The sequence below is a fragment of the Bactrocera neohumeralis genome, chromosome 3 (assembly GCF_024586455.1).
Source record: "Bactrocera neohumeralis isolate Rockhampton chromosome 3, APGP_CSIRO_Bneo_wtdbg2-racon-allhic-juicebox.fasta_v2, whole genome shotgun sequence".
In the NCBI taxonomy this organism is placed as follows: domain Eukaryota; kingdom Metazoa; phylum Arthropoda; class Insecta; order Diptera; family Tephritidae; genus Bactrocera; species Bactrocera neohumeralis.
The window spans coordinates 19,978,089-19,992,028 of NC_065920.1; the positions used below are offsets into that span (position 1 = coordinate 19,978,089).

Consider the following 13,940-nt stretch of genomic DNA (forward strand, 5'->3'; position numbering starts at 1 on the left):
TATTATATACACTTAAACGCCACTTAGTGTGATTGCTTATAAAACGCACATTTAGTCACCACACAAAATGAGCAAAAAAAAAAAAATAAAAAAACGTTTTAAACGGGAGAAATTGCCTAGTTGTTGCTGCGATGAGAAAGTAGATCATGAATAAGTAAAATATTTGCGAATCAAAAGTGAAGAGGCAATCAAATGCGCTACTCCTTAGCCCCCGCAGCCCTCGCAGCACGCAGCTCATTTCAACGCGTATAAAATTACTTCGGTCGCAGGCGAATATTTACCCAAACGCTCGACAGGAACTCGCCTGTGACATTTAAAAATTAATAACATTCATGCCAACCCGAACATGCTGATGGATTGTTGACTTTGATATTGAGGTTGCTGCCAGCCATTGTTGGTGTTATTGAGATTGGCTGCGGCTTTGGCAGTGGTTGTGCCGCTGGCTAATATTACATTATAAATGCTAAGCCACAAAACGAATGCAAACGCTGCAAATCATTAGCCAACAATGGACGACGGACAACTTAATGCTTCGCACTCTAATAATGTGCAAATTTATGCGTACATATATGTATGTACATATATATAGGTTGCTGGTAAATATTGAGGTTTCATGTGGGCTGATGACAAGCCCGGTGGGAGAGATGCTTCAATGAATGTGAATATATTTTTCGAAGGGATAAACGGACATTTGATAGTGAATAAGTGTTAAGAAATTGGAAAGTAATTATAAAATTATTGAAAGATAATTTAAAAAAATTAAATATTTATTAGTAAGTAATTAAAAAGTAATTGAAAAGTAATGGTAATTAAATTTTAGTTTTCGAAAAGATAAACGATCATTTCATAATGAATGAATGTAAAGGAATTAGTTAGTAATTAAAAATTATTTGCAATGTATTCAGAGAGTAATTAAAAAGTAATTGAACATAGTTGAAGTCTTTAAATGTAGGCAGAAAGCAATTATAAAGTATTTGAAAAGTAATTTGATAGGTATTAGAAGGTAATTATAAAATAATTGAAAGGAATTAGATAGTAATGAAAAAGTAATTGAGAAGTAATGGTAACTAAATTTTAATTTTCAAAGAGCTAAACGATCATTTGATAGCGAATAAATGTAAAGCAATTAGTTAGTAATTATAAAGTAATAAAAAATTAATTGCAATGTATTCAGAGAATAATTAAAAACCGATTGAGCCTAGTTGAAGTCTTAAAATGTAGGCTCAAAGCATTTATAAAGTAATTCGATAGGTATTAGAAAGTAACTAAAAAATAATTGAAAAGTAATAAGTAAGTAATTATAAAGTAATTAAAAAGTAATGGAAAAAATTTAAATTTTCGAATAAGTGTAAAGTAATTGTTAGTAATTAGAAAGTATTTAAAAAGTAATTGCAAAGCATTCAGAGAGTAATTAATAAGTAATTGAAAAGTAATGGAAATTAAATTTTATTGTATGACATGCCTAGTTGGAGTTATGAAATATAGGCAAAAAGTAATTAAAAAGTAATTGAGGAGTAATAAAAAAGTAATTTAAAATAAATTAGAACTCAATATTAATGAATGGCACGTAAATGTTTAGTAAAAGTTATTAAATATAGGTAGTTAAAGGTATTTAGCACTAAAATGAAGAGAGGTATGCAATAAACAAAGCTTCCCTCAACATTGTTCTGCAAATCAAGCGAACTTCGAAATATCCTATAATAACACCACGAATTAAAGGTCCATTCATACGAAAATCGTGTTTAACTAACCGAAAGAAAGACTTTATACCCGATTAAGGACTATTACCTCGATGGGTTTTCCGGATTTTAGAACTTAATTCAATTAAAATGAATGACGCTGCCGTATACCCAAAGAATTATCCAAAAATAAACTCTATTTTCGCGGAACGGTGCAATTTAATATAAAAAATTTCATAAATTTTAAAACCTGTCACATTTCTATCTAAATTTATCTTATTGTTTGACTGAAGCAAATACCTTTCTATGTTAGGTGGCTGAAATGACACGTGCAGCCTTTTAAAGCTAATACAAAAACCAGAGAAAAAATACATTTTAGATATTAATAGGAACTGGTTATGAGCATTGACGGGTAAACTTTGTTTGCCAACTACAATAGTAGTTTCCTGTGTCAAACATCAGCATGTCTTAAAATTCTGAAATACATTGATTAATAACGTTGCGTATACGCCACGTGGCACGGCAGGCAACAGTCAACTCACCGCCGTAAGTGGGTGCACATAAAAGTTTGCTTTCCTGAATTGAAACAAGTGTAATGATTTTCATCAAACAATCACATGCATAAGTTAAGCCAGCGGCAGATCAACTTTCAAAGCGCCCACAAAGCGATTTGCGTCTCGGTGAAAAATAATGGAAGTGACAGCTATTTTTAGCTGCCAAGCGGCAACTGTTGGCGGCCATTTACGCACAGAAAACCAAGTTGAAGAAAAGAAAATAAAAACCAGCACAAATCATATGTAGACTGTTACTTACTTATATATATGTATATGTATATGTGAAAGTGGCTGGAATTGAGAGAGATTTGGCGAATATTTTGATATTTTGGCCAAAGAGCGTAACGAAACTAAAAGGCGTATGAAAGCGAAAGTCTCATTATGCATATACTATAAACCAAAATATGAAAATTCAAGCATACACGTGGTGAAATGTGGGCGCTGAGCTGCGTGTGAGCGTGAGGCAGTCAAAGTAGCACTTTGCAGCAAACAATTTGAGTAGTAAAATTTAGCGAGAGCGTAATGGATAAATTTCACTGGCATTAGCCATACTCACCTCAGACGACTGACGTACGTATAAAACATGGTACAGTAAATGGCAACAATGCAAGCATTCACGTAGGTGTTAGCGCCTAGAAAGAGAGTAACAAGGAGAGTGTAGGTTGAATTACGACGTAAATGTTTTAACTATATGTATTGCAATGTTTATCATTAAATGTTAGAGGCAAAATGTTTAAAAACATAGTTGTGGTGAGATATTTTTTTCATTTGTAAGTTGTCATTAAATAATGGAAAAACAATAATCAAAAAACAAAAAAAAAACAAAGGCAAAAAGTTATTAAAATTATAATAATAATATTTCTCAATTCAAAACTTTATATCAACATAATATTTCAGAGAAACTTAAAAATTGTATGCCTTTGAAATTTGAAAATAATTTGAAATATTTTATTAGACTAATTAAAAAAAAAAATTATATTGTGTTCGCATATATGTACATACATGTTAACTGAATAGGGTATTTGTCTCTTTTATGAAATAGTATTAAGATCAAGTACTCCATCGTAGTTTTACTCTTCTAAACTCACATATTTTATCGCTGACCTACCACTGAAATACATCCGAATCATGCTATATAATTGAATTCGGCAGAGCCCCTCTTAATAATTTCGGTGAAATTCACAACCTTTTCTATTTTAAAAGTTACAGGTTAATCTTCTAAGCCTCAAAATTTTTTCCCAAACTTCGAACAGGTTACGAAAACTGTGTTATGCAGTTTCCAAAGGATATTTGGATCATTATAGGTTCCGCAAACTTTAAATTTAAACCAAATCTTCCTCAATCGCAGCTGGTCTCACGACTGACTTTCCAGGAAATTCAAAAATAAATGAGAAATTGGAACTAACACATATGATAGAAGAATGGATAAATGGAATAGTTCTTCATTTCTAAAATGTTTATAAATTGGCGAGAAAAATGTAAAATTATCTATAAAAATTAGTCGTAATCCCACTTGGCATAAACAATGGGACAAAACTTTAACATTCAATAACTTCGAGGTTTAAATATCATTTGCTAAAAATTTCCATCTTTGAGTGAAGCTCTTAAAAAGCCCCGTTCATACTTATTACTTAAAAATTAATAAATATAAAAATAAATAAATATTCTATAAAATCTATGTCGTTCCATTCAAAATAATTCCTCTTAGCCTCAATACACCTGTGTGAACGTTTTTTTTTCAATCTCCGAAACAGTTGTTAAAGTCAATTTCCGCTATAGCCTTCAATGTGCGTAGCGATTCACGTTTAATCTCTTCAATTGGCTCAACACGATTTCCCCGAACCGGTCGTTTCAGTTTGCTGAATAGCCAAAAGTCACACAAATTCGGCGAATTCCGGCTTCCTTTTACGAATAGCTTTGACAAACGACGCATAACACTCAAATAGTATTTCTTGTTGACAGTTTGGCCGGTCGGAAGGAATTCGGAGTGCACCACACATCAATAATCGAAAAAAACTGTCAATATAACATAATTGATTTTTGATCTACTTTGCCTTGGTTTTTACGGCTTCGGCTTGATGTAACTTTTGGCACAGATGCCACTGATATTCATATCAACCTAGAGAAAAATATTTCGGCGAATGAGTTTTCCTGAGAAATCTAAGTTGAAAAGTCTTACTTTTTTTTGCCCACAGGGGCCTAAGAAAAAATTTTATGATTGAAGCTTTTAAAAAGTTTCCATTCCTACCTAAAACGTAGTTTAAAGAAAACTTTAAGGGTTACAAAAGAGTTTTTCAAAAGTCATACCTTTATTCTTTTTGTAGTATAAGCTTTACTCTAGAAAACAAAGATTTTCAAAAGCTAATCATTGGCATCTACAAAATATTTAAGTTTATACATTATAAAAGAACCAAACTGAGCAGAAAATAACATCACTAACCGGTTTATTATACTCAAACGTCATCTATATTTTGTACTTAAACTTAATTTCACCATAGCGACACAAAATTGTGTGTTATTCTACCTTACTTAAGTGGTGGGTAAAATACTTCAAAGTGGACGTCAAGCTACACTCAGTCGCCGTAAGAAGCTCAAAGTCACAACTTTAAAGCTCCACCTGTTTGCTTGAAAGCTTTATTAAAAGCTCCTAAAGGCAAACGGTTTACGAGCTTTATAAACTTCACAAAATTACACAAAATACATATGCTCTATCTACAAGTATTATACTTATAATATATAATATGTCTACTAACGAAAGGCCTCCTGTTGCTATCTCGTTAAAGCTTTTGCTCAAAGCTTTCTTAAACAAACAGCTGTTTGAAGCTTTTCAACCACATATATACATTTATTTCACACTCATTTATTGTATGTGTATCTACATACAGTATATGTAGACAAATCTGAGTACCAACCCCACTACTTGTGATTGCCATGACTCGCATTCGCCACATTACCGTTGTCACTCAACGGTTTTGCTGCGTCTGCGCGCTCTGCACTACCTACGCTCAACGCTTTCGTGGCTGCCTCCTACCCGAATACCCATGCAACGAATCACAACTCCTTGGCCATCCCTACCAGTGAAACTCTCACTAGTCGTGCTGCTTCGTCGGCTTTTCGTCGTTGCGATTCGTGTCGGCCTGTCGTGTGTTAGTGCGTGCTGCTGAACAGCTTCATTGCGACCACAACCTGATGCTTTGCATCAGTTCGACCTGGTGAGCGCAGACTAAACGTTCGAGTTGAGCGGTTAAATAGGTGCAAGTATCCTAACATAGTAGTAGCACAAAAAATTTGTATAAAATCCTCAGTCAAGTGAAAGTAACCAGTAACTTTGCACGCAGCATTCAATATAACACGGTAACAAACGAAAGCACGCTGGCGGTCCGGAAAGGAATTTCATATTTTGCACGAGAAACTTGTTGACTATCTGCATTGTCTACAATAAAGTTAACTATTGCTGTTGTTGTTGCTGTTGCTGCTGGTTTTCAATGTTGGCATAGAAATTTTCACTCGACATTTCACACAAGTCGCCAACATATGGCAGCTTTTGTGCCAGCATCACTGTATGACAATATGCAAAACGCTTATCGCCAACTTAGCCGTAATGAGGCAGCAGCTGTTGAATGGTAAGTACATATGTACATATGTATATACATATAGGTAAAGCTGGGTGTGTGTGTGATCTGTCATTGCTTTATTTTGAAAATAAAAGAAAACTTAAAAGTAGTCAGCGCTGTGCGCTGTCTTGCCTAAGGACCTCATTGTTCTTGGCTGAGCACATACTTGAAGTTATGAGAAGCGCCATCAGTCTGATGAGGTGTCAAGTAATGCCGTGTCGGTGTAATATTCTCTATATATACACATATATGTATGTAGTGTATATATATAGGCATGTATGTGGATCACAAGCTGTGTGCGACCTGTTGAAATGGAGGCCCACATAAAATGCTGATAAAATTTGTTTGCGCCTCGATAAAACAGTTTACTGCAGTTTATGGCAGTTGCCTGGTGAGTGAAGCTCATAAATATGAAATCGTTAAACGAAAGTTAATTAGTTGCCTAGTAAAACGATGAAATTATTGCTAACTGTGGCGTAATTATGTGAAAATGTGTTTTTTTTTTCAATATCTGATTTATGGCTATTATCTGTCGAAAACTGGCCATAAAGCTAACATATGCCATAATGGGGGCGCGCTGCTGTTAGCCAAGTGCTTAGAAATTCATTAATATACATATTCAAATATGCTGGCGATAATGATAAAAAGTTATTAAATATAGATAATATTTAATAAGTGCGAAAATAGTGAGTAATGCCAATTGAAATAATTTTACTTTAACGGCATTGTTATCTCATAATTTATCTATGAAAAAGTGGTTGAAATATGTGTGAAATATGTTGTGGATAATCGTGTGATTTTCTTAATTTTGGTACTATGTGTACACTCAAATATCATTATAATGTTGAGAAACGAGGTAGTATATCTACAGAAGGATCATATACATATACCACCTGAACAAATTTTACACTTTACTTTTATATGTGTAAAGCTTAATTTCCACATGTCAATTAGTGACTAATGCTTAATCAAAGCTGTTCAACAATCCAGCGACTGGCGCTCTAAAAATTAGAACCGAAAAACCCAAAACTCGCTGAAGTCACTGCAGGCCATCCCAGTCGAGTTTTATGTGATTGATAAATTGTATTCAGCGTTAGCATGCTTGTATTGGCTCAGTGGCCTATTTTAAGGCAATAACAAAGATTTGTATTACCTTAAAATATATTTTTTATCAGTCCGGTTCATATTTGATCAGTTGATGTTATAGACTACTTTTTCAAAAACAAAATTAACTCGTCGAATAGCCTTAGAATTGTCATTATAATGTCGAAAAACGAAGAAGTACATCCACAGATGGATCATATACCGAAAAACCTAAGACTCGATGAAAGCTGAAGGCCATCACAGTCGAAATTTATGTGAATGAAAAATTGGATTAAATTTCGGCTTGCTTGTGACCACAGAAGCCTATTTTAAGGCGATTACAAAGATTTGTATTAAATTACGTTAACATATATTTTGTTGTCACTCCGGGTCAGTTGATAGTATAGAGTTGTTCTACAAAACAACAAAAAATAATAAAAATTTCGTCGAAGAGACTTATAAATTTATATGCAGTAACTCTAGACATAACCCAAGCGGTATTTGCGTATCTACAAAACCATTCTGAAATTTGAATATGAAGCGACCACTCGACTACTTTCTAACATTAAGCAATCCTCTAAGTTGTCTTTTTCACTCTCATGTATTCCGCCGTCGATAAATACTTGAACCTCATCAATGAAGTTTATCCGCTATTAGGAGATAAATGAAAACTACTTCTTAAATGAATTTGTATACAGTGTACAGTAAAGTGCAGTATATATAGTGTCTGCCAATAGGACTGATGGGATTTTGAACGTACAGTATATTCAGTAAAATTTATCATTTCATCAAATTACGTTTCACTTTGATACAACGCTTGCAAATCGCTCAAGATTATTACGCAAATTCACGTTCTCCGAAAAATTCACAAACTCACGTTCAGCGGAAAATCATCTTCTCAGATAAGGCCCATTTCTGGCTGAATTCCTGATTAGCAACAATTTTGTTTTTTGGCGTAATGGCCTGGTTAACAAACAAAATTCTTGCTATTGCAGTGACTCAAATCCTAGTGTTGCTGAGTGAATGCAATTGCAATTCCAAAAGGTTTACCGTTTGGTGCGGATTGTGGTATGACGACACCATTAAACATTTCTTTCGAAACAAACAATGAAATGGTTATGTACAACACTGCATCGTTCCTAAATCTTTATAAGGACATCTTTGAGGAAGAAGAAATGTGGTTTTTAAGATGTAGGCATAAGATGCCGTCAGTTGATGCTAAAAGCTTTTAAAAGATTAATCAGCATCCTGTATTCGGAAGCAATGGAAATTTGAAAGTTGCAATTTCGAGGCTATTTGTAGCAATATTGTTTGATAAGGCAGGGGAATAAAAGGACATGTGCAAGAACCATAGATAATTCAAAATTAAATTTTATATATTTTTTACAATACCACATACTAAAAAAATGTTTCCTGGGTTTCATAAAGTACCTCTCATACAATCACCAATCATATGGTCAGCCGGATGTTTGAAATTCCTGATTTTAATTATATGGGGGCTAGGCCAAGTTTTCATCCAACTTTGTCTATTTTCGGAACAAAGATACGCTGTTATTAGTAAAACAACCTCTGTAACTTTAATTAGGATAACTCATATATTGACCGATATATCCAGCAAAAAGTCAGGAAGTTCGAAAATCTTTATATGTGATCTGGTCTACGAAAAGGGAGCTAACGTGCGAAAACTAGTTTTCTGGGAAACAGCTGTTAAAAATAAACAACATCCGAATCAACTAAAAAATGAAAATTGATTTTTTGACACCTAAGCCCCCTTTTCCGTAGACCAGGTCACATATTAGGTATAAGGCGGATTAGGCAACTATTTACCCGATTCCACCCTTTTTGGATACACAGAATTACTGCTGCAAGAAAAGGATTCCGTCTGAATTTCTATTGCATATCTCACACATTGAAGGATATTTTCGGTCAAAACTCAACTAAAGGTACTGGGAACCAAATATTCGGTGCCAAGAGGCTTCAACAGTTGTTGTTGGATTTGAACCATTTTTGCTTATACATACGCTAAAGGTATTATTGGTGCAAACTTTTATCCGTTATATTAATTGCTTATTGATTTATGTGCTCGAAAATGAAATGCTCGAATGTGCTCGAAATGAAAGAATTAATTACATAAATTGTACTATATGGGAAATAGGCGTGGTTGTTGTCCGATTGCAATGGCACATTTAGTGTTTTTGACAGTATCATTATATGGGGAGTTGACGGGGATTTCTTCCGATTTCAACCATTTTTGCATTATGTGGAGGGAGTTAAATTTTAACTGAAATTTTCAAATGGCGTCGCAATAGCCGATTTTAAAATAGTTTTTTTCAAAAATTTCAGAATTTCTTTGTTAATAGTGTAAGTTTGTAACAATAAAAAAATTCTAATAAAATACAAGGAAACCCATGGAACCCCTTAATAAAATTTTCACTAAAATATATTGTGCGTAAAATCACTTACGGTCGAAAAAAATCAAAAATTGAGAAAAGGGCAGTTTTTCAAAAAAAAAAATGCAAATTTTATTGGATTTTGATCGTTTTTGGCCTGCCAAAACGCAGAAAATTTTGATAGTGATCGGATCTGAAACCTGCTGTTCGAGCAATCACTGCATACAATTAGGAAAATTTTTATCCTAAAACAAAAAATCGTGTGAATAATATGTATAACACAACAAACTGAATGGTTATATTTCAATATATATTATATTCAAGGTATATATCGTCACCCAAACTGCAAAACAACATAACATCACTTTTCGTAAGTTGAAAAGTGAATTAAAAACGATATATAGAAACCAATCATATTGAAACAAAATGTGTGTTTTGGTTAAAAAATGGTTAGAATATTGAATATATTGGACAGTGGAAGCTTAAATATACATATATATCTTGCCCAACTATAAGAAAATAAACAATTTTTGTTTTTTATTATAATTTCACACCAGGTGTGCCCATTAAAATTACACGTCACCACCTTACATTTCTAAAATTTAGAAAAGTTATTAATAATCTATTTTAAGGACGCTAAAAAGCTTCAGAGTGTCTAATTTGTATCATCTTCGTATTAGTCCCATTAGTCCTTATTGACTCTGATCTATTATGCATGCATATTATTAAGCACGAAAGCGACTTCTAATTTCATAATTTAGCATAAATTAAATATTCCCAACAAAAACCAAAAACAAAAACAATTTTAACTAATTTGTACATGAAATGCTAATTTCCCTTATTCGCCATATTTCCATTTCTAAACTGTCGACAACAGTCGTCGTCGGTCTCATTCGCAAACTTTAAATAAAACAATTTATTCGTAATCGAATTCAAATTTCAAGCAGCATTTGAATCACCGTTGTGCCAAAAGAAAATGCAAAAAAGTGGCGCTAAAAAAATGTGCAAAGCGTGTAAGAGTGGAAGTGCGACTGACAATTGAAAAATTGCACGCCATACGAGCCATTTATTTGGCGTGTCAGGCTCAACACCTGCCCGGCCATTTGCTTCGGCAAGTTTTCCATTTATTTGCATTTTTTCGACTTTTTTCTAATCTTTCCAACATTTTATTTACAAGCATACATATATATATATATGTATATACATATATGTTGTTGGCCTACATGTACGTACATACATATATGCAATTGATATGCACTTGTAGTGGTGATTGAGTTCATATTGCGCACACGGCAAGCTTCCAGTTCATTGTGTTGGCTTGATTGCTATGAACGTGATCGCAATTTTTACGAGCACTTTTCAATTTGCTTTTCGCCATTTTGATTATTTCATTTTTTTTATTACAAACTTTTCTGAAGCGTCATTCAATAACCCATTGCGGGTATATTGGCGAAGGTATATTGATGTTTGTTGTTGTACGCCACAAAGGGATTAAATAATAACGTGCGCCACACAAACACGCCAATGTCACATACATGTGTGTGTATGTCTGTGTTTGTAACTGTAAGCGAAAACTCAAAATGACAAACAGTTAAACAAATGCAGAAAAAAAGCTGAGCTGAAGAGTGCTGAATTTTATTGATTTTAAATTGCATGGCAATAATATATGAATGACCAAGTGATTGACATGTCGGTTGGGAGAGCATCAAATGATATGAGAGAAATTGGAAATGCAAAAAACTGCACGATTAATATTGAAAAACGTTTGAGGTCAGGAAAGAAATTATTGCAGTCCGATTAAAAACTATTTTTATACTAAAAATCTGGATAAAATTGCGATAAATAAAAATAAATACTCGTCGAGTACGTGGGATCAACGAAAGTTTAATAGCTTCGGTCCGCGCTAAATTTAAAATGATACCTAATGTTATTTCTATCACCTTATATTCTTCTGCTTGGGTATTTTACAAGAGAAAATATATCATCAAGTCATCATGAGAAATATGGTGGGGTCCTATATGGAATAGTCAAAGTCATATATACTCTTTGTTAAGGCACATATGGGGATCACTATCAGAATTAATAACAATTTTGATCCCTATAACTGTGGTTTGGGTGAAGACCAGGGCGAAGTGAACTTCGTTTTTCAAGGCGGTCGTCTGTGTGTAGCCAGTAAGAATTAAATTTATATATGGAAAAGGATTAGAATCGCTACTGCAAACCGTTACTTTAACCAAAAAGTATATAGATTTGCCTGAAGTAGGAATAGAAAAGACATTGATTCTAGGAAAAATATTAATCTGATATATATTTTATCAAAATTCAGTTTCTTGACACAACTCCTGATAAATGAAAGTTTATTCCCATCTATTACAGCAACCTGGGAATTTGAACTGATGCATGGAAATAGGCTTTTTAATTGAGTTGAGTTATAAATATAAAAAAATGCCTTAATAAGGATGGTTCTTGGTATGCTTAAAGCCGAAAACTATATTATCGGATTTTAATACGGCTATTTATAACCAAAAGTCTAACTGAATTTTCAAAATATTTATTTTGGCTCCTAAAAGTATGCTGGTGTAGGTTAGGTTTGAAAGCTGGTCCGTCTACATGGCGTAGGGATCACATTTAGACTGTATACAACTGTTTTTTTTGAATCACAAAAATATACCTGAATGAAAAATATTTATTTTGGCGTCTAAAAGTTGTACATTAGATTTGATAGATGGTCCCTCCACATGTATTCGGCAGAATGCTTTAGACTGAATATATCAGGTGAAAAACTGCTTGATATCAGGTGTTCTGTGTCTATCACAAATCTGTTAAGGTATTTTCTCTCTTTTCCGCTATTTCATCTGGATATCTAGAAGTATGAGATCCGAGGTATTTTTGCTTTAAAATGGCAAAGGCGAGATATTCGGAACGCAAGTGTTGAGAAAATTCTCACCTCAAACAGTCTGTCATCCGTATGTTCAATCTTACCGATCGAAAAGCGATCGAAGAGTGTTCAGTAAAGTTACGCAACATAATCTGAATGGAATACTAAATAAATCTATAATAAATAACTAAAGTTTCGTTTAACAAAAAACAAAACGCTCAAAAAATACCTAGAAAATAACTGCATGGAATGGAAAATTTTTACTAGGCGCTTAAGTGTATGCAATATGTTTTGCTTTGAAATATTTCTGTCTAAGAAGTCTTAAAAATCAAAAGTTTCGTGCGGAAAAATAGATCAAACTAATAGCCAAGAGTTGTAATGGAGTAGTTTTTATTGGCGCCTAAATGTAGGCAGCATTTTTTATTATTATTTACGAAATATATCATTTCATTGCTTAGTAGAAGTAAAACATGAATAGACAAATATCTGAGGATAAAACTGAAAGGTAGAATAGACCACGACCAGCACGCAGTGAAGAAAGTATATTAGCCGAAGATGACAGTCTACACGAAGGGCGTGGAGGGGCAATTCGGCGCCGTTTGTATCAATTCAGACTGACGTATGGAAGAACTGGGCACATTTTACGTTGAGATCTTAAATTGAAAGCGTACAAAATACAGTTTGTACAAGAACTGAAGCCGCTCGCCCTTTCCAAGCGACATGGCTTCGCTCTATGGGCTCTTCCAAGTTCCAAGAAGTTTCGACGTTTTCGAGCCAAATATTAGTTAGGGAACCTCGAAATAGATCACACACATACATATACTTTCTTGAATGATGTGATATTGTAATGAATATATTTCTAGTGTTTTTAGACATTGTTATAATATATGAATCAGAGCTGCTTTAAAGCTTCCAGAAAAGTAAATATACGTTTCATTAATTTCCGCTTAACACTTGACATACAATTATGTAAGCTACAATAAAATTCTCAACCAGCTTATGAATGAAATTCATTTGGATTAGAAGTTTCGATTATGCGAACACAACGACTACTAAAGACTTTTAGACCTGCTTTCAGTGCTAAAACTTAGAGCAGTTAAAATTTTCATTCTTATAACTATTTAGTACCCATTTTATATCGGTTAATCGAAAATTTAAAGCTTAGGCTTCCCGCTGCTAATGTAAGAATTCAGCACTTTCGCCTACTTACGCCCACGCGTCGAAACAATGCAGTCATTACGGTAATTTTCCACCTTAAAATTCCTTCAGTTTCTAATAAATTTCGAACACTTAACGAACATTTGTTAATCCTGTCGCCGATTAGTCGCCCCACTTGCAGCTGTCTACCACCGTGCTCTTTGCTTACCCCACACATTTGTCAGTTAATTAAAGTTTTGTCAGCAGCGTCGTCGTTTTTTTTGTTGCAAATTCTCCATTGATTTTTAATTCATTCACGCCATCGCGGTGATTACTTTTCAATACACACACATACACACGCTGACATGAAAACAGCACGAAAACCAAAGCTGCACAACATTTTTTATATAATAATATGTGTATGTGTATATGTAAAGGTAGGTTGGTTTATGTGCCAGCAGGTGTGGCGGCAGCAGTATTTATGCTTTTGTATGTGTTTGTATGTATGTATGAGCACGTTACCTTGCGCAAACAAAAGCCCGTTGGGTCGCTGAGGTCTTTAAACATGTTGAGTGCGAGGTTTGTGGGGTCGTGCGCCTGTATGT

At 33.9% G+C, this 13,940-nt stretch overlaps 1 protein-coding gene and 1 long non-coding RNA gene across 8 annotated transcripts in view; one reads left to right on the forward strand and one right to left on the reverse strand.

Moving 5' to 3' along the window:
- Positions 1 to 13,940, reverse strand: part of LOC126752951 (uncharacterized) — a 241,550-nt gene that overhangs the window by 39,495 nt on the left and 188,115 nt on the right. For 4 of the 5 annotated variants that reach the window (XR_007666070.1, XR_007666067.1, XR_007666069.1 and 1 more), the window contains one exon: positions 2,790 to 2,865. The exons of the other annotated variant lie outside the window; for it this stretch is intronic. This is a non-coding gene — a long non-coding RNA (uncharacterized LOC126752951). The remainder of the gene's footprint in view (positions 1 to 2,789; positions 2,866 to 13,940) is intronic. 5 annotated transcript variants of the gene reach the window in all.
- The window catches only part of LOC126752944 (receptor-type tyrosine-protein phosphatase N2), a 173,062-nt gene that overhangs the window by 16,448 nt on the left and 142,674 nt on the right, over positions 1 to 13,940 (forward strand). For 2 of the 3 annotated variants that reach the window (XR_007666065.1, XM_050463993.1), the window contains exon 1: positions 5,422 to 5,856. The exons of the other annotated variant lie outside the window; for it this stretch is intronic. Coding sequence is in view for 1 of the 2 variants with exons in the window: in XM_050463993.1 (XP_050319950.1) it covers positions 5,796 to 5,856 (61 nt within the window). In the remaining variant the exon portion in view is untranslated. Of the gene's footprint in view, positions 1 to 5,421; positions 5,857 to 13,940 lie in introns of those variants that run through there. 3 annotated transcript variants of the gene reach the window in all.